The sequence below is a fragment of the Berghia stephanieae genome, chromosome 13 (genome assembly GCF_034508935.2).
Source record: "Berghia stephanieae isolate SIO BIC M18660-M18661 chromosome 13, UCSD_Bste_1.3, whole genome shotgun sequence".
Taxonomy (NCBI): Eukaryota; Metazoa; Mollusca; class Gastropoda; order Nudibranchia; family Aeolidiidae; genus Berghia; species Berghia stephanieae.
Window position 1 is genome coordinate 807,335 of NC_088372.1, and position 22,045 is coordinate 829,379.

Here is a 22,045-nt window from a genome sequence, read left to right on the forward strand (position 1 = left end):
AAGTGAAGCAAAGCCTCTTCTTTCAGTGATAAAACTGATATGGTTTTAATTTATCCCAAGTAGGACCTCAGGGCGTGCATCGCTAGATTGGCCGTCTTGGCCTAATTATTTTAGCAGTGAAAGACAAAAGTTAGTTGGGAAGGGAGGGTGGAGGGAGATTGGGGAGTAGTAACTAACTTTCTTCAAGGTACAACGGAGTATAGGATAAGGACAGGACGGCCAAACGAAGACTGGCTCATATAAACAAAAAAAACTTCCCCACCACACCACACCCTCCGCTCATTGTCACCCCGCGCAGGCAACGGGGGAAAGATGAAACGTGCCGATTTGACGCTACCTTCGCGGAGCGACGCACGAGTCATCAAATATTAAATTCAAAACAAAAAGCAGTATGTGCTAAATTTTTAATTTTATCAAAATTGTAAAATTGAAGTTTTTTGTTTGGTTGACATGCTAATCTACGGAAAATATAGGGCGGCACAAAACAACTTCGCTCTATTGACCGACCGCCAGTGATTATTATTATTATTATTATTATTATATTATTATTATTATTATTATTTTATTATTATTATTATTATTATTATTATTATTATTATTATTATTATTATTATTATTATTATTATTATTATTATTATTATTATTATTATTATTATTATTATTATTATTATTATTATTTATTATTATTATTTATTATCATTTTTATTATTATTATTATTATTATTATTATTATTATTATTATTATTATTATTATTATTATTATTATTATTATTATCATCATTATTATTAGTATTATTATTATTATCATCATCATCATCATTATTATTATTATTATTATTATTATTATTATTATTATTATTATTATTATTATTATTATTATTATTATTATTATTATTATTAATATCATTATTGTACTGGATTAGTGGCACTCACGCTCGATGAGACAAACCAAAACAACACCAAATATTGTATTGATGCTATGCGTTTAAGTAAAATGCTCACAGCCTCAACCTGTCAAAATAATGTACCGAGACTCAACACTAGGTTTGTGTAACCATAACTGTTTATAGTCTGTTTTATAGAATTAGGTAAGAACTGATGATCGAAATGGCTGTCTAAAAACAATAACAATTAGTTGAGTGACGTCAATTTCGTTCCATCTATATAAAGAAGCTCTGCAGACTCCTTTATTTCACAATGTGTTTTCATGTTTCACAACCAGCACAGTTCCGTTCATTATTAGTTCCATATGCCGTATTGATTTTTATATACGTATTTATTTACAAGGTTCTCTAACTCTCTCCTTACCAGCCATTTTCAAGAATTTTCCTCAAAAAGCGCTTTGAGCACGTTTAGTGGATATTGCGCTATATAAAAGCTCATTTTTTAAAGCTCATCATCACACCAAGACACAAACCTACCTATTTCAGTTTTGTATGCCTACTCGTTGCCGTTAGCTTTAAGACCTTGAAGTACGGTGTCATTGGGAATTATTATGAGAGTCATGCTTGGATCTTGATTTCCAAAGGGTCCCTGACCAACAGCAATGCGTAAATGTAGAACGAGACGTGAAAGAAACGTGACGCCTGTTAGGCGATTTTACAATTTTTTGTTTTCTACAGAGAGACAACGCTGTTGACGGCCAGGTACTCATTTTACACCTGAGTACGATGAGAGATTGTGAGTAAAGAGCCTTTTCCAAAGACTCAACTATGCGCCGAGAAAGGGTCGATCCGAAAGCGAGTGTCATACCACTAGTCCACATAGCCGCACTTTAGTCAGTCTTGTATAAATTGTGTTTATTTTGTCACTTCACAGATTTTCACAAATAGTTCCATGACGTCCCGGAGACCATTCAGTGAGTCCAGCAGTCAGAGGTATGGCCAACTTTATGATGACCGCACAGACGGTTACACGAGAACATTACCTCCTGGGGTTTTTACCACCAGGGAAGAGGGATTTTACAATGACAGCACAAATTTCCCCAGCAGCGAAATCAAGGGCGTCAATGAAGACAAAATTGATTTCTACATGGCGCAATACTTTCGCAACTACCACATCAATTCCCTTGGCCCTTTTTGGGAGATTGTTCTGACTATGATTTTGGTCGGAATCCTGTCAGGATTTGGACTAGTCTCAAACATCATCAGCATGATTATTTTTTTCCGTCGAGGTATTTTTAAAGAAAGTTTCACATTGAATCAAATGGGATTGGCCGTGTTTGACTGTTCTACATGCCTGTTTTACCTGGTACTTCAGTTTGATCAAATATTACCTCGTGATATATATTATATACTAAGAGATATTAAAAGTTCTCTTGTTACTAGCTCCTGTTTGACATTGGCCTACATATCAGCGGAGAGAATGGCTTGAGTGGCGTTTCCATTCAATGTCAAATCAATTTTTACAAAATGGCTTACGCTCTTTGTATTAATTGTCTTCTTTCTTTTACCAATTTCCTTTGTTATTACGCGGACCTGGAATGATGACCCTTATCAAGCGCTTTTAGGGCAGGATATAAGATCTCATAACGAGGTAAAAAAAGGACTGGATATAGCGGAAGATGGTGTTCTACGACCGCTGAGTGTTCTGTGCGTGGTTATATTTAATAGCATCCTAATTGCTCATTTGGTCAAATCAAACAGATTTAGATTGGCCACGTCATCCCAAAGACATACGAATCCTGAACAAAAATGGAACAAAAAAGAAGTGAAACTCATCCGTATGATGATAACTGTGTCTGTTGTATTTTTTGTGTGTCATGTGACAGGCTCTATAGTGAAATTTGTATTTCAAACTTATGAACCACCCTATCTCTTACCTGATCACTATAACTGGACCGTTGAGAGTACAATCTTTGGAAAAATAGAAATTGTGCGAGACATTTTAGCGTTAATAAATGCGTGTTGTAATATCACCGTTTATTTTAATATGAGTTCTGACTACAGAGAAAAGCTGTATGATTTAATTTGCTGTTGCCGACAAAAAACCCAAAAAAAAACATGTTTAGTTACCTTGAAACTGTAATCGCCTACACGAGAATAAGAATCATAAAAGATTGAAGCATTTTTTTTTGGGGGGGGGGGCAATATCGGGAAAACGTGCTCAAAGCGCTTTACAAAGGGTCTCTAGCCTACAGAAACACTTAATATTTAGGACGAGACATGTCGCTATGAAATTGCGATATTACAATTTTTTTCGGACAAAGACAACGATTCTTAACGGCCATTAGGACGCTGAGATAAAGTAAGATAAGACACACCACTAGACCTGACAGCCACATGTGACACACCACTAGACCACACAGCCACATGTGACACACCACTAGACCACACAGCCACATGTGACACACCACTAGACCACACAGCCACATGTGACACACCACTAGACCACACAGCCACATGTGACACACCACTAGACCACACAGCCACATGTGACACACCACTAGACCACACAGCCACCTGTGACACACCACTAGACCACACAGCCACATGTGACACACCACTAGACCACACAGCCACATGTGACACACCACTAAACCACAAAGCCACATGTGACACACCACTAGACCACACAGCCACATGTGACACACGACTACACCACAGAGCCACATGTAACACACCACTAGACCACACAGCCACATGTGACGCACCACTAGACCACACAGCCACATGTGATACACCACTAGACCACACAGCCACATGTGACACACCACTAGACCACACAGCCACCTGTGACACACCACTAGACCACACAGCCACATGTGACACACCACTAGACCACACAGCCACATGTGACACACCACTAAACCACAAAGCCACATGTGACAAACCACTAGACCATACAGCCACATGTGACACACCACTAGACCACACAGCCACACGTGACACACCACTAGACCACACAGCCACATGTGACACACCACTAGACCACACAGCCACATGTGACACAACACTAGACCACACAGCCACAAGTGATACACCACTAGACCACACAGCCACATGTGACACACCACTAGACCACACAGCCACATGTGACACACCACTAGACCACACAGCCACATGTGACACACCACTAGACCACACAGCCACATGTGACACACCACTAGACCACACAGCCACATGTAACACACCACTAGACCACACAGCCACATGTGACACACCACTAGACCACACAGCCACATGTGACACACCACTTGACGACACAGCCACATGTGACACACCACTAGACCACACAGTCACATAAGTCCCAAATAGAAAAACTCTAAAATGTTTTCAAAACAAACGATTACAAGAAAGTCAAGAAAACGAGACAGACTTGGAAGAAGTAGGAAATGCTTGAGTATCTTTAAGGACATGGATAATATGTGGCCTATTGGATAAAACAGTATTGTGTCTAGGTAGACCAGTTGTCATAAATGCATTTTAAATTTAATTGACATGAATGTCAAATTTTAGCTTTTGACGAATTATAAGATTCCATTCATTCTTCTCAATAAAATCAACAACAGATTTAAAACCTCTAATTGTTACCATCTAATAAATATATAGTATCTACCGTTCTCAGGCAATGTGTCACAACTAATGATAGCGTCGTACAGGCGTCATGTCTCGTCTTACATATTGAGTCCGGCAATTGGGATGGGACCTCTTGTAAACACATTTGATGGAATATTGCACTTTGTAAAAACTCATTGTTTTTATACTAATTTAGTGTCTAATCCGAATTTTATTCTTTATGTCCCACGTGTTAAAAAGATCCATCCATCCATCCATCCAGCCATATAACCATCCATCCATCCAACCGACCAAATATCCATATATTCTATTCAACTAATTATCCATCAACATAACCATCTATCCATCCAGCCATATATCTATCATTTATCTATCCATCTATCCATCTATAGACATATCCAACAGTCTATCCAGCCATCCGTTCATTTATCCATCCAACTATCCATCTCTTCATCCAGCCAGCCAGCCAATTGATTCATTCGTCAATCCATTCATTCAGCCATCCATCCGTTTATCCTTCAAAGAATTCACCAATCCTTTTAATCATATACCCATCCATCTATGAATATATCCACCCATCCATCCATCCAACCACCCATCCATCCATCCAACCACCAATCCATCCATCCAACCACCAATCCATCCATTCAACCACCCATCCATCCATCCAACCACCCATCCATCCATTCAACCATCCATCCATTCCATCCAACCACCCATCCATCTATCCAAACACCCATCCATCCATCCATCCACCCATCCATCCATCCAACCACCCATCCATCTATCCAAACACCCATACATCAATCCAACCATCCATCCATTCCATCCAACCACCCATCCATCTATCCAAACACCCATACATCAATCCAACTATCCATCCATTCCATCCAACCACCCATCCATCTATCCAAACACCCATACATCAATCCAACTATCCATCCATTCCATCCAACCACCCTTCCAAACAACAAACTCTATTTGAATGGTCAAGGAAGTGGCAATTAAAATTTGATATCATCAAGTGCAAGGCATTGCATGTTGGAAAGAAAAAATCATAATCACATCTATTACTCGGATATCGCTAATTCAATTTTTTTTTTGCCTGATACAAAATTTTGAAAGGGATCTTGGTTGTTTTTGACCCACATTTGAACTTTGATGTGCATATTAATGATTGCACAACTAAAGCTAATCGCATGTTTGGAATCATATACAGGAGTTTTACTTATTTGGATAATAGCATGTTTCTTTCGTTATTTAAAACTATTCTAAGACATGTTATTCAGTACGAGAACAATGTTTGGAGCCCAGTATATCTGAGGCAGTCAATAGGTCTTGAAAATATTCAAAGACGAGCAATAAAATTGCTTCCCGGGCTTGAGAACTTGTCATAGGACGAACGTTTAGCATTCCTCAATCTACCTAGTCTCACATACAGAAGAATTAGGGGAGACTTAATTCCGCTCTACAAGATAAATACATAATATAAATGATATAAATCCATCAATTTTGTTTACATTTTCCAAGATTACGTATACTAGAGGCGACAAACATAAAATATATATTCCAAGATTTCAGACCAAAATAAGACAGAACTCATTTATTATACGTATAGTGAAAACATGGAATAGTGTCCGATTTAACACAAAAATGCATGTTCTTTGAATCAGTTTAAAATCTTGGGTGATAGGGAGTTAAAGTCTCTGAGATTTAAGTAAGACTAATATGTTTTGTTCTATTTTACCAATTTTATTTTTTAAATATTAATGGTAGTGATAGTGATGGTAGTGATGATGGTGATTGTAATGGTGATGGTGATGGTGATGATGATGGTGATGGTAATGATGGTAGTGGTGATGGTAATGATTGTGGTGATGATGGTGATTGTAATGGTGATGGTGATGATGATGGTGATGGAAATGATGGTGGTGATGATGGTGATGATGGTAGTGACAATAATACTAATAATTAATTAATTAATTGATACATTTTTAAATTTAATTTGATCTTATTAATATTTATTTATTTATCTATTCATTTATTTGTTTGTTTGTTTGTTTCTGCAGTTATTTATCCATTTATTTATTTTTTTTTTAAACTTTAACTTGTCATGTGGATATAACTGTTTCCATTAATACATGATTTTGTAGACTGGTTTGTAAATGTTGACCTGTAAAATGCATAACATCTGAAACAATGTAAAATCATAATTTATCAGAGACTAATGTAGGCTTTATTATCGTTGTTGATTTAATGGTTATTTTTTTCATTAATATTTCATTGTACTATGAACTTTGTGCATTTATGATTCATTCGATCTTGACCAGTTTTCAATTACCAGTATTCTATGATAGTATTTTTCGATTGATAGATTTTTCCTGACATTCAAAGTTGTGTAAAACTGTCTGTGAATGATAAAATACAAGCTATATGAGATTCTGTAAATATAAATTATTGTATAAGGCATTTAAAGGATAATTCCTATTAAGCCTTTAGTAAGATAAGATAAGATAAGATAAGATAAGATCCAATCCATCCAACCATCCATCAATCCATCCATCCATCCTTTAATCCATCAATCCATCTATTCCACCAAACCATTCATCCATCCATCTACCTCATCATTCATCCACATAACCATAGTTTTCTAAACCTTCCATCTATAACTGAAATTATGTTGTCTGTGGACAAGATTCCCATAAAATCAATCATAACCTTCAACAACCAGACTCAAATCGAAAAGACCTTTCCACCTAACAAAAATTTGCAGACTTCAGTGTGGAGGAAAACTGGAGAGAAATGTGGAACAGGGAAACACCAAAAGGAGGAAACATCATTAAAGATCCAACAAAAAGAGTGCCTGCATTCAATAACGCCAGGAAATACTGGATTTCCTCAAATCGCCTCTTAACTGGACATGGAAGAAACTGCATCAAATATGTGCAGATGGAAACTTGGAAACAGTGATACCTGCCAGAAATGTCAGGCAGCCTCGGAGACCAGCGATCACATCGTTCTCCTCTGTCCAGTCACTAAATTTGAAGGTGGCTACGAAACCGTCCTTAGGGCGGAAGAAGACTTTAGTAGCTGGGTTGACGAAATAAATTTGGATGTGTAACCATACGCTTCTACTATCTGAAATTATTAATCAGTCTCTGCAAACTGATATCGTCCCCTCTTGTTTTGAGACATCTCTGATATAAAGAAACACTCTTTAGACCAGAATGATTTTCAAAACTACAGACCCGTTTCAAACCTTCTCTTTATTTCAAAAATTCTGGAAAAAGAAGTTCTTCGCCAATTAAATTTACATTAAAAATTGCATGATATCTATATGAGCCATTCCAATAAGCCTATAGGGAAAAACGATAGCATCGAGACTGCGCTGTAAATAATTTGATTCTAAATGCTGACAAAAATGAGGTGCACATTTCATGTATGTCGGGATTATCGGCCGCATTTGACACGTGACCACAACATTCTGTTGAATCGACTCGATCGCCTTTTTGGTATCAAGGGATTGGCGAATCGTCGACATACTGTTGTGATTAAAAATGTCAAATCATCGGATAATCCTCTGAAATTTGGTGCGTCAGCACAGGGATCAGTACTCGATCCAGTTCTTTTACGATGTATATGAAACCCCTTGGATCAATTATTTATGATTTTAATCTATATTACCCATTTCATACAGATGATAGTCAAATCTTTAAGTCAGCAACCTCGACCATTTACAGCTTTTAATTCAACGTTTCCAATCTCGCTTTGTTAAATTGAAAACTTGAATAAAACTGAAACTTAACGATAGTAAGAATGAAATAATATTTATCGCGAGGCCAGCAATCCTTAAAAATGTGGTGTATGAATCAATCGTTTTAAAAATTAGTGTAATTAAATCTGCTGAGGTTGTTCGAAATTTAGGTGTATTTTTTGATTCAGATTTGCCTATTAAGAGCCAAGTAAATCATATGGTTACGTTAAGGGGCTGTTTGAGTCTTTTCTAAAAACAATTTAATTACCTATATTGGGCGGTTTTATTCATTCATCATTATAGTTTAAAAAACAACATTTATGGTGAAAAAAATAAATTATCTGTGTTGATACCCATTTTGCGACCTAATTTGGGGGTCTGACATTAAACAATGTAACATTCCTGTGGCAAACGTTCCACAAAAACTAAAGAAGGAATAACCTTCATATTTTCCATCTTATCAACAGTGTATAATAGTGTGTCACCATAGACAGATTTTACAGCTTTAGCTTATGGAATTTTTATTAGAAAATTACAAATTTGAGAATCAAAATGTTATGGCAAAATTGATGTTAAAAATACAGAATTAGGATTAATTCTCTCCTCTCTTCCATAAATGAACACAAAATAAAATCCCTCCAGGTAGCAACAGAACGATGCTGCCAGGCGTATTTATAGAAGGAGGAGAAATCAATCTGCATCGGAATTGCTAAGAGAACTTCTCTGGTTTCCCGTTGAGAATCGTATAGAATATAAGATTTGTACTATTGTTTTTAAATCACTGCACTCTGATTGTCTTGGATACATTAATGACATGCTTAAATTCTACGTCCCATCCAGATATCTGAGATCAAAGTCTGATAATCACATACTTGTGAAGCCAAAAATGACTCGCAAAATTGGCGAGCATCCGTTTGAATATTCGGCACCCCTTTTCTGGAACTCCCGTCCAAGATATCTATATCAGAGACTGTACTGATGCAGAATTATTTTTTTTCAAACATCTTAAAACGTTTATTTTTAATATGTAACTCTGTATAATTATATTATATTGTTCCATATTGCATGTTTGAGTGGTTGTATGTCTTAGTGAAAGCTGCCGCGTTACTGGTAAGCGCTTTGAGCTTGTTGAAATACGGAGAAAGGCACTGTATAAAAACCATGTTATTATTATTATTATTATTATTATTATTATTATTATTATTATTATTATTATTATTATTATTATTATTATTATTATTATTATTATTATTATTAATATCATCATCATCATCATCATCATCATCATCATCATCATCATCATCATCATTTCCGCTATTCTATTTGAACTAGATCATGACTTTATTTTTACAAGACTAATTGATGGTTCCTCTGTGACCTCTTGTTGTTATTCCTGTCAAGCTATATACCTTTTTAACTATATTATCTTATAGTGTGAGGCTTCAGTTCTTAAATCAACATACAGCGCATACACTTTTGAAAATTACGTCAATTATCGAATAATATATTGCAATGAAAATTCCTCAAAATATTTTGACAAATACTCACTAACTGGGCCTGACCTATTTGTGTGTTTGACATGAATTAAGGGTATCTCGGGCGTTTTCATACAGGAAATAAATAATCAAGGGGACAAAACGGTGTAAATGGCAGGAAATATTCTGATTGGTTAACGCTGAGTAACGGACGAACCATCAATTGTGTGGCGAACAGGGTATATAAATGTATTTTTGTGTAGATGTGAGATCTTGAGGGATACACGCCTTAGGACCTTAAGATGCAGGGTCGCGAACAAGTTCACCAAGGACAAAGGCGCCCTTGTCGGAAAGATCGTCTTATTATAACATAGAGTTGGCGACCAAAAATATAAGAATCACTAATATCGTTATTGATGTCTTACAAAATTTTGATTTTGATTTGGTGGTGGAATATTGATTTTCGGTAGACATAATTTTGAAATATCAAGATAACACCGTTTCCACGGAAACAGTTTGCAATGTATTCGTTCGTAGTGTAAAAAAATTGGTCTTGAATTCATAACTCATGATATCTTCGAAAAATCGCAGTTAAAGCCATTGTGTCATGAATTGGTTTAAACGAACGTGCGCTTATTTGCAAGTTTAATAAGCCAATTCATTATGGGCTCATTGTTGTAATGAAAAAATATGACGCAAAATATTGTCCATTACAACAATGTTAAACTAGGCCCATAAGTGCGATCGGAAGACGGACCTGCATATATGTACACCTTATTGTTTTATGTTGTCCTTGAGTTTTTCTAATTGTTATTTAGAGGGGATTTAATTGGGTATTTAATGCAATGTTTATAGAAGTGATAGGTTTGTGGTAAAATTGGTCTGAAAATTGCGTGCGCTGAGTATTTTGATGTTTTTTTTTGTTTGTTTTTTTCTAAAATGATTTTATTGTTCTCTACTTATATGCTACCGGGGATGGGGGTATATCTCATGAGCCACGCATTAGAGCAAATTGGGATGAAGACCGTCGAGACCAATACTTTTATAGGGATCTAATTTTATAAGTTTTTGTAAAATCATTTGAAGTGTGATATCACTATTTTTTTTTTAATTATTTTTATTTTTAACAAGAATAGTTGGAAAGTTTGAAACATCTTCATTTATATTTTTTTTTGAAAATACTGGAAATAAGTAATTTAATAGTTCAGACTTTTTCAGTGTTGTTTATGGTTAAACATCCGCTTTAATTTATCAGAGAACCTATACTTAATTTTTTCTAAAGTTTTTACATATATCCAAAAAGGTCTCAAATTCCGAACTTTTGTACTGATATTATAGATCTTTCATAATTTTCATAGTTTTTATTTTGTATTTAACTTTATCTCTGTTTCCACATCCACAGAATTATGTTATCAATTTCATTTCTATGTATTGTTATCTAGTATTTGTATTTCAATGGTGTTGTTTATTGATAACAATAAATTTGGAATTTCAAATCTTGATATGATCTTACAAAATTTGATTCGAATTAGAAAGCACTAATGCCTGAGTCTGCTTAAACCAACACAGTTGTGACGTTTCGGCGTCTGTTCCACTTATGGTAAAATGTAAAAAGCTTCTGTTGTGTATTAGAAAAACAACTTTTTCCTCTTCTTGTTCTTGTTCTTCTTCTTCTTCTTCTTCTTCTTCTTCTTCTTCTTCTTCTTCTTCTTCTTCTTCTTCTTCCTCTCACTTATACGCATTTTGCAGTGTTGCTTTAATTTATGATTCTTTGCAATCTGTTTAATTCAAAATTCATGGTCCTCACCATCTGGTCAATCTGGTCGTACAGTACAAAACCAATATTTTTTCTCCAAATGTCAGGGAGACGTGATTGTTTAAAATAGACATACTATGTATACCAATCTTCCTGACAGTAGAGGGTGTACCGCATAATAAACTTTCAGTGTTAAGTTTTTGTCTATGACTCTGCATCCAACGCTCTATGGACGCGCAACACTGTTCTACATGAAGCGAAGCCACACGCATGCTCGACGGGACGACAGACTGCGTATCATGAGCATACGTATGATAATTATCTCCATGGGGCTCAATGGCGCGCCCAAGGGGCACAGTGTGCAGAGAATATAGCACTGGACATAGCACCGAGCATTGTAGGACACAGCAGTTCAATGGTAAGTCTATTGACTCCTTGCCACCAATCCAGACAGATTGTGCTCTATTACTTAAATATGGCTTAAACCATGGAAGGAAGGGGTCACTGATTCCAACATTCTCGAAAAGACTGTTATATAGAATGGTGTGATCTATTGTGTCGAATGCTGCTGACAGGTCAAGTAAAGTAAGTATGGAGACCTCCTCAATCACAAGACAGTAATAAATCATTGATAATTTTCAGTAAAGCAGTTTCAGTAAAGTGACGTTCTCTTTAAGCAGACTGATATTTTTCAATTAAATTGTTAGACAATAAATGTAATTTTAACTGCTTTAAAACAATCTTTTCGCAAACCTTAAAAATGAAGGCCACATTTGATAAAGGGGGTGGTTTTTTTAAATCGTCAGGGTCAAGGTTCTATTTTTTTCAATAGAGGGGGGAAGAGACCCTTTTTTAAAGGCAGATAGGAACTATTCCAAAGCTAAGGGATTAATTTATAATAGAGGTAATTATATCTAAGTTTGAGTCAAGACATTTTAAAAGAAGATTGGTTTGGATAGGATCTAATGAGCAGCACCTAGAAGGAGACGATATAATGACATCGCGTACTTCAGATGAACTTTTTTTAAATCATTAAAAGGAGTGCCTTTGTATGACATACTAACAATCAATTTTCCTTCATTTTGGCATGAGTCAAGCTTACATCTAATCCTAGAAATTTTTTTCTTTAAAATAGTTAACAAACAGGTCTGGTAAAATATTTCTTTTTATATTGCCTGGCATGACACTCGATTTACCACTCAATTAATTAACAACATTGAAAAGGGATTTAGATTAGGAACATGAGTTAATTATATTACTATAATACAATACCTGTTCAGCAAAAAATTGTTTTTCACTTCATTAACACACTGATTATAAAATAACGCGGCCATCTTGGCTATTTACTTGAACCCATCTCCGTTCTGCTGTACATCAGCGGTGATCCATGGTGCAGAAGGTCGATCTGACACAATCCTAGATCGTAGAAGCGCATGATAATCGAATACAGCACGGAGACAGGCATAGTAAATTTCAGCAGGATTATTGTGTTCCTGATGTTGGCGATTTTCAAGGTCCTGTTTGATCTGGTTGTTGAAGGCAACAATATTGATGCCCCCCAGGTTACGATATGTTATTACGCGTTTCGGTCTACCTGGTTGTGGAATGTAGAAGGAGAATGTGATCACGTGGTGGTCAGCAATGCATCTTTCTGTCACTGACAAATTAGAAATGTTAATTCCCCCGGTAACTACCCAGTCAGCGTAGTGACCCTTGATGTGTGTTGGGTTACTTACATTCATGTATGATTTTTGCAGATATTTTGTAGTGATCTGAAGTTGACTGGACATGAAGGTAAAATCTCCAAGGATAACTAATTTATTACAAAGATCTGCTTCAGTTTCAATAAGATCTAAATTCTGGATGAATCCACTGTGCGTTGACGAATTTCTACTTGATGGTGGGGGGGGGGGGGGGTGATATATATATATATATATAATATATATATATATATATATATATATATATATATATATATATATATATATATATATATTTATGAGTGTTGATGGGTAATTTTAGGTACGAAAGTGCTCGATAATGGTGGTTAGAGCTAATATAAAATGCAAATTTTCACTCACATTTTTGTGGCCGAGACGACTCGTTTCTGTGTTTTTTTACACTTCTTCAGTCGGCGTAATCCATTGTAATCTTACAATGGATTACAATGGATTATGCCGACTGAAGAAGTGTAAAAAACACAGAAACGAGTCGTCTCGGCCACAAAAATGTGAGTGAAAATTTGCATTCTATATATATATATATATATATATATATATATATATATATATATATACAGATGAAGGTGGTGTTAAGTGTTGTAACCTTCAGGCTTTCCATTGATGGATATTTATATTATTTCTCTTAATCCTTAAATGGTCTTTATGTAAAACGCAAATTCCACCACCGGGGCCGTTAATTCTGGGTTCAGAGATGATTTTGGACTGATTTTACGGATTTGGAATTTATGAAACTGATTTGATTATGACCATGCTATTTGGTTTGGATTTGGAATTTATCACAACAATTAAAGCAATGTGGTATACTGGTATGACACTTGCTTTCGGATCGGAAGGTCCCGGATTCGAGCCTCGCGCTCTGCGCAAAGTTGCGTCCTTGGAAAAGGCTCTTTATCACATTGTCTCACCGTACTCAGGTTTAAAATCAGTACCTGACCGTTAACAGCTTTGTATTTGTCAGAAAAATAATAATATCGCCTAAAAGGCGGCATGTCCCGTCCTACGTGTTAAACATTGCTGTTGACAGGAACCCCTTGTAAAGCGCATTGAGCACATTTAGTGGATATGCCCTATATAAAGCTCAATAAAAGAAAACAAAACTCAAAATCTTGTAATTTGGTGGTGTTGTTTCATGTAATATAACTTCGTCTCCATCTGGGTTAAGCCGTGTCTCAACAATAAATAATAGGTCGCCGTCCGAATTGATAATTAAGTTGTTAATTTTGTGAGATTTATTACGGATTGATCTTGTATTAAAATGAATCAAACTCGTTTTGTTGCTGGGATTAAATCGATTATTGAGTAAAATATTATTGTCACCATCTGTGGCGTAGTTGCCCACATATGTAATGGCTTATGATCGTTTTGTGGTTTTTTGATATATGGTAATGATATTCCATTGCATTGTGTTGTAAATGTTAATAATGACAAAAGCGTTCAAGGGCCGATGATGATAATTGAATGTACAACATCAAGACATTCAAATAAAAGTCTAGATTCCAAGTTTCATTTCTTACAGCTTTATTTGTTGTGATAAATTCCAGATCTAAACCAATTAGCATGGTCATAATTCAATCATTTCATAAATTCTAAATCCGTAAAATCATTCTAAATGTAAAGTAATTTTGCCTAAGTAATCATTTTCAATTTCCGTGGAATATTTCTAAGTCCGTAAAATAAAGATTGTTAGTAGGTGTTAACTCTCCTTACGGATTATCACCTTGTTGTGGTGGGAGGGCTTGCGTATCTCGAACCTCGGACCTCAAATAAGAGAAAAAAGGAGAGAGATCAGACGAAGAGTAATCCACCGGCCCTCCAGGAATGGGGGTTGAGCGTAGGGTTAACAACCCACCTCAAAAAAAGCAAACTGTTACAGAAACAGAAATCAGACGTAAATCCACAACCGGCGGCAGCAGAGAAGCGGAGCAGAATACTGGCTTCACAGCCACCGCAAAAGCAGCCGATCGCAAAAAATGGAGATGTCTGGTGGGTGCCCTATGTGCCTCAAGGCCCGAAGAGGATTAAGTAAGTAGTAGTAGGATGTTAGATCTTGCAGCATACTAGGAACGTGCAGCTGACAGTGAAGTAGAATCGCATTTAGAAGCAATTTAGAATCCAGAACAGAATCCAAAATGAAGAATGAAAAATACCCTATTTTATCCCTTATTGCAACTGTACTCACAATTCCTTCAAACCACAACTTCTACTAATTTTGACAGTTCCTTGTCAGTCTAAGAGTAAGAGGTAATTATATTCTACCTGAATCGTCCTAAACCCTTAATATTAGTGCTAAACCCCGCATTTTATGATATAATATTACTTTTGGTAAACGTCAAATTTTACATTCATTACGCCCAAATAACAAATATCAACTATAATTTGATGATTTTATCACCAAATACCAAGTAACACCGATCAAAGAACGTCATTTTCTAGTACTCAATATAATGAAGAGTACTTTTTAACATTGGAACACAAAACTGTCATAAACCGACTAAATAATGACCAAGTTTAACTGATATACAAGCACCCTGAAATCTTTAAACCCACTTAGAACCCTTGTCGAACTTTTTGCATAAACTAACTCTCTTACACATCATCATATTGTGAAGTGTTCAGAGTAAGGCCAGTTGGGATGGTTGATGGACAGAGATGACTTCTTTTAATAGTGATCAGTGTCACTTCGAAGCACAGATGGCGTGCTTAGACTTCTTTGACTTATATATAGTATGCGCTTGGCTAAGAAGCTCCCAACTTTGTCATCCGCAAGTATAACGGACCAGAACACAAAACTATGTGTAAACTTGGACGTTTATAGTCACAATCAACTTTTGCTCCCCAATTTTGTTGAATCATTATAAGGGAGTAAGCTTATGCAAAAGATATTCCAAGAATTTCAGTGTAAAATGGTCAATTCTATATCAGCAAATGAATATAGTGAGTATGATTCAGGGATATCAGTAAAACTTGATATGTGAATGATATGTTTGAGACAGTGTTATGTTTTATGTTAGTAGTCAGGTTATCGTGTTGAGTACATGGTTTAAATTACGACACGAAGAAATGATGCGATCGGGAATATTCTATTTTCCGTTTGATTAAATCGTATAGTTTAAAATTATGAAATGACGCAGAAGGTGGTGAATTTATATAAATAGCTAGGCCTACATGGCGATTGGTGAAAGTTACAATTTTATCAATACTTTATTTTTATGAGGCGCAAGATTACGTCGCAATGGGTTATATGAATATATGTTAAGCCTAAGGCAAAGCCGCGAGATATTGAAATTTTATTGAGCAGAGTGTATTTTGTTTCTGCGAATATTTTGATTGTCATATTTTTCTCCTATCGATTTGCTATTGTAATTGTAATCAATATTTACAGCGTGGTTTGAATTTAACATTTATATCATACAATGTGTAACTGAGTTGAAGAAGAAGTTATGTTCAATTGTCAAATATTAAGTGTGTAATCAGTCAGCAATCAATTGAAATGAAAGGAAGTGCTATGATAACACAAATAATAATGATAACATAAACAAAATCATATTTCATTAAATTAGGGACTTTCTAAGGGGAATAATTCGAGTTAATCAAAGGCAGAAGTAGTGTTTACACTAAAACATGAAACAGAAATCACGAAAGAGGACACTTGAAAACATCAGTCATAACGGAAACGCTGATGACAACTTCAAAACAAGACACTCGTGGTGAATCGGAAGTGACTGAAACGCTGATGACGGCTAAAACGATAGAGACAACTCAAACTCAACTACAACAGAAGTCGGGAAATGTTCTAATCCCTTTGGTCTATCCACGAATACCTTGAAATGGAGTAACAATCTCCACAAACACTACGCCATTGATACGTCCAGAATCAACACAATCTACAGACTACAAACTACACAGCAACCTCAATTACATCGTACCTATCAGCTTATACAAACTTGACAGAATTTATAAAATAATATCTGTATCAACACAGATTTCTTCCATGAACCTTTTTATATTTACATTCTTTATTGAACAATTGGATTACTTGTATTTACTTCTACAACAACAATACCCAACGATGTACGACGTCAATAATTACATAAACGTTCAAGATACGAATGTTTTTACAAAATCATGTCAAATTGTCAACAATACTATTTCCTATGCAGTGGTGAGCGTATTCAAATTCAAACTTATGTCAATATACAAATGTGCAGCACTCATATCTACAACTTCGTATAAAACAACAAAATATAAACATTGAATATTATAATAAACCTGTCATAGTATCACTTTAGAGAAAAGGCTATAATATAGGTATTAAGACAATGCAGGAACAATTTCAATGAGCAATTTCATTGGATTTAATATCGTATTATATTCTACAACTTGCGTTCGATCAGATAACGAAAATATAGTTGACCTTGACCTTATAGGTCATGGACTCACCTCACCTATCGGCACACTGAAAGATTACATCATCTACCTGTTGTGTACTCACATGCCACCTCATCAAAACTCAATTAACACACATACAATAACGGCAGACAGTCTCTGTAGGACATACACAAACACACAAACAATTCCGGCACTAGCCAATATGAACTCTTTGTCAACACATGACTGAGTCCACAAATTTCTTTTGACTTGCTGGATAAGTCAAACTTAATTTAATTCGAGATCTCGCACAGATAATTCTTGAATTTGTACAATTTCATCTACAATGAGATTCAACGTATACACAAGACAACCACAAATATCAACGAGGAGAATCGACCAAGATGCCGAAGATGAATGGATAACAGCGACGTCACAAGACCAAGAAACAACCCAATCATACTTTTGCTACCTGCAGAGTCTTTTTCGTCCCAATTCAAAAGACTATAACAATACAACACACTAATCGCAAAAAAATGGTCACTTTTGTAACAGCCCACATTCACATACTGTGTTAGATTTTATTTATTTGTTAGTTCTTTACACTATATTAAATGTGAATACGCCGGACAGACTAATGACTGATTATTTCTTAAACACTAAATATTTTGAATGTGATCGTGAAGAAAGTATGGTGATAATTCGAAGAAAATTACAGAAGAAATTGTTTTATATTAATTAACAATGATTAAAGTGAATTGATGACACTCGGGCTATTCAGTGACCACAAAACACACAACGATGCAACACGTAGATGCCAACACTTCAACTCTTATAGTTGATAGAGATCTATTTATTTTTTTGACACGAAATCTCATTTAAAATGGAGACAATGACTTAATTAACACTTACTGACAATTTTACAGGATTAATCATTCTCAAAACGAACAGATTACAGAGAAACGTGTTACCTCTGATGGATGACCATAAAGTAAAACTTAACGTCCAATTAGTTGTAAACTAGACCCTGTTGGTTTAAAAATGACTAAAAATTGAAACATCAACGATGAACAATGAATGATAATAACTTCAACTTGAATTTTAAAATAATGATAATGCTATTATTATGATTTATTTTGAAATCTTTTCTTCATCACTAATTGAATTATAATCCTTTGCATATGGATTTAGATGTCTATAATAAATTATTTTGTACCACATATTATAAGTTGGAATTAATGTAATAATATTGTTTAAATGGAATTATACAATATAAGGGAATACACAAGGTATTGGTTTTGATATGTCAGTAAATGAGTAGACATACATGGAAGCTGAGATTATCACCCATGTCGTATAGAGTTGAAATTAAGATTGAATAATTCAACGTGAGTATATCACAAATTGGATTTGAACAATCCCTTTTCAAGCAAGAATATGGATATGTGATGGAATGTGACGAGAATTAACACTTACATTGCTATGAAGATGGAATTTAAGGTGAAAAGATAATTTTTAAAAAACTTTTAAATAATTGATATCTTACTGTTGATGTTGTAATACATTAAAAAGTATTATCGATATATATATATATATATATATATATATATATATATATATATATATATATATATATATATATATATATATGCGCGGCTATGTGGTCTAGTGGTATGACACTCACTTTTGGATCGGAAGGTCCTGGGTTGGAGCCTCACGCTCGACGCATAGTTGAGTCCTTGGAAAAGGCTCTTTACTCACATTCTCTCATCGTACTCAGGTGTAAAATGAGTACCTGGCCGTTAACAGCGTTGTCTTTGTCCGAAAAAATTGTAATATCGCCTAATAGGCGTCATGTCCTGTCCTACATGTTAAATGTTGCTGTTTACTAGGGACCCTTAAAGCGTTTTGAGCACATTTAGTGGATATTGCGCTATATAAAGCTCAATTTTATTTTTTTTTAATTTTTTATATTTTTTTTCATTATCTTATTATTATTTTTTTAAAATTAATTAATTAATTTTATTTTTTAAGAATCATCTTTGTTGTTGGCAAATTAAAATTTTAATCACTTTTAATTGATAGATATCGTATTTTTGATGTTGTAATATTTAACGTCAATTTAAATTCTAAGAAAGGGGCATATGTAAGAGAGAAATCTTATGCAAAGGATTATCCAAGAATTTTTGTGTAAAATGGTCAATTCTATATCAGCAAATGAGAATAGTGATTGCATGATTCAGGGATATCAATAAAACTTGATGTGTGAATGATACGTAGGGAACAGTTTTATGTCCAAGTTAATGGGCAGGTTATCGTGTTGAGTACTAGTTAATCAAACTTTCTTAATTAATTTATGGATTTTTGTGCAGAAAAAAAGGACAATTTATCAAAATAACATTATATCATGAAAGCGGAGTTTATTAATAATATTAAGGGTTTAAGACGTTTTCAAGTTGAATATGATTTGCTCTTACTCGTAGGGGCCTATAGGCTGACATGGAACCGTCGAAATTAGTAGGAGGTGTGGCTTGAAGGAATTGTGGGTACAGTTACAACAAGGGATAAAATAGGCTGTCTTTCATTCTACATTTACGATTCTGTTCTGGATTCTAAATTGCTTCTAAATTCGATTCTACTTCACTATCAGCTGCACTTTCCTAGTATGCCGCATGTTCTAACATCTTACTAAGAATCTTTATTTTAGGGACTTATAAATATTCCACATATATTGAAAATAATTACATAGGCAAAATAACGACATTTGAATTGATTATACGGATTTGGAATTTATGAAACAGATTGAATTATGACCATGCTATTTAATTTGGATTTGGAATTTATCACAACAAATAAAGCAGTAAGAAGTGAAACTTGGAATCTGGATTTTTATTTGAATGTCTTGTTGTTGTCCATTCAAATATCATCATTGACTCTTGAACTCTTTCGTCATTATTAAGATAATATAAGAAATTATATACTTTATTCATCCAAAAAAAATGGAAATTCGTTTACAGACGTGGCATGCATGAAAGTTTGTAAACACAAAGTTGAGAATCTATGGCGGCAATGTATATATATATATATATATATATATATATATATATATATATATATATATATATATATATATATATATATATATAATGGTATGCAGATGGACAAAAATGTAAAAATATACAACCAAGAACCGATAGGAACACTTTATAGATTGATTTTATAAATTGAGATAGGCAATACATCTGGCCTTTAGTCCGAACGTGTGTGTGTATATTTAAAAGATTGTATTTAATTTAAAGCAATTGCGCGTTAAAAATTCGAATACCATGTGGCAAAAATGAATTAAGGTGACGTGTTGTCTTTGTTTTTATAAATATAAGGCTCCTCTTGGAGCATATAATATATTTGTGAAGGGGATGATCGCCATCCTTCATAACTTTTTCCATTCTACTAAGACAAAATCTCTTGAACAGTTCTTCCACATTGGAAATTGGGTGAGTATAACTCCTGGGTTTATCAATTATTCGATTAATTTTCTTAATGTGGCAAATACTGGCATTTCCACACCATGCTGTAATACAAAAAGTAATAACGGTCTCCAAAACAGATCTATAAAAAAGGGTGCATAACATTTTGTCTATGTCAAATTCTGAAAGTTTCAGAATAAAATACATTGTTTTGTTCAATTTAGAGATAACAGCATCCGTTTGTAAATGCCACTGCAATTTATTGTCAATTAAAATACCCAAATATTTGTAAACCGATATTTGCTCAACAGCTTGATTGTTAACATCGAGACGAAATACAAGGACATTAGCGCATTCTCTTATAGAACACCCTCTCTCTCTCTCTCTCTCTCTCTCTCTCTCTCTCTCTCTCTCTCTCTCTTTCTCTCACACACACACACACACACACACACACAAACACAAACATACATAATCTATTGAGCAATGAAATTGCATCTAACACAGCGTCGGGGTTAGTGATCCATGCTCAGTGTTGCCAGGAGCCTTTGCAAAAATCTCGCCAAATTTATCCTACTTCCCCTGCGACATTTGGACAAAATCTTCCAAAAATCCTCCATATGTTACTAAACCTTACTGACCTACTTACAACTGTTTACTTCTTAAGAGAATGAAGATTTTATTGGAGCGGGATTTATACTGTATGATATTGATTTCACTTTAGGTTAATCTGAATTAGGTTTTGTCATATAGATTAAGGTCAACAGTCACTTTACGGGGGGGGGGGGGGGGGGTGAGAGAAATAAATAGACTTGATTGCTACACTTTTACTTTTTTAAAGGGTTTACAAATCATCAAAAATCCGCCATTCCCTCCGCCCCCCCCCCCCCCCCCCTCACGCGATGATAAACATCCGCCAGCTTGGCAACACTGCAGCTGCGTGTCGGCCGAGTGATACATAAACCACTG

The 22,045-nt window shown here is 34.9% G+C and overlaps 2 protein-coding genes across 2 annotated transcripts in view; one reads left to right on the forward strand and one right to left on the reverse strand.

The window, feature by feature from the left end:
• The window catches only part of LOC144958948 (uncharacterized), a 6,069-nt gene extending 3,696 nt beyond the window's left edge, over nucleotides 1-2,373 (forward strand). Inside the window, exon 2 of the mRNA XM_078891245.1 lies at nucleotides 1,819-2,373. Within this exon, the coding sequence (XP_078747371.1) occupies nucleotides 1,819-2,373 (555 nt within the window). The remainder of the gene's footprint in view (nucleotides 1-1,818) is intronic.
• A 251-nt stretch (nucleotides 2,374-2,624) lies between these two features.
• On the reverse strand, nucleotides 2,625-12,131 carry LOC144958951 (uncharacterized). Its single transcript, XM_078891248.1, has 3 exons — nucleotides 11,554-12,131; nucleotides 3,015-3,031; nucleotides 2,625-2,683 (listed from the first exon to the last, which is right to left on the reverse strand). Exons 1-3 carry the CDS (start codon nucleotides 12,129-12,131, stop codon nucleotides 2,625-2,627), a joined length of 654 nt encoding a protein of 217 aa, XP_078747374.1.
• Between the last annotated feature and the right edge of the window lie 9,914 nt (nucleotides 12,132-22,045).

Bases quoted from the DNA above. Each gene is read 5' to 3' on its own strand.
- LOC144958951 (XM_078891248.1), bottom strand. From the start codon at position 12,131: ATGATTTATTACTGTCTTGTGATTGAGGAGGTCTCCATACTTACTTTA.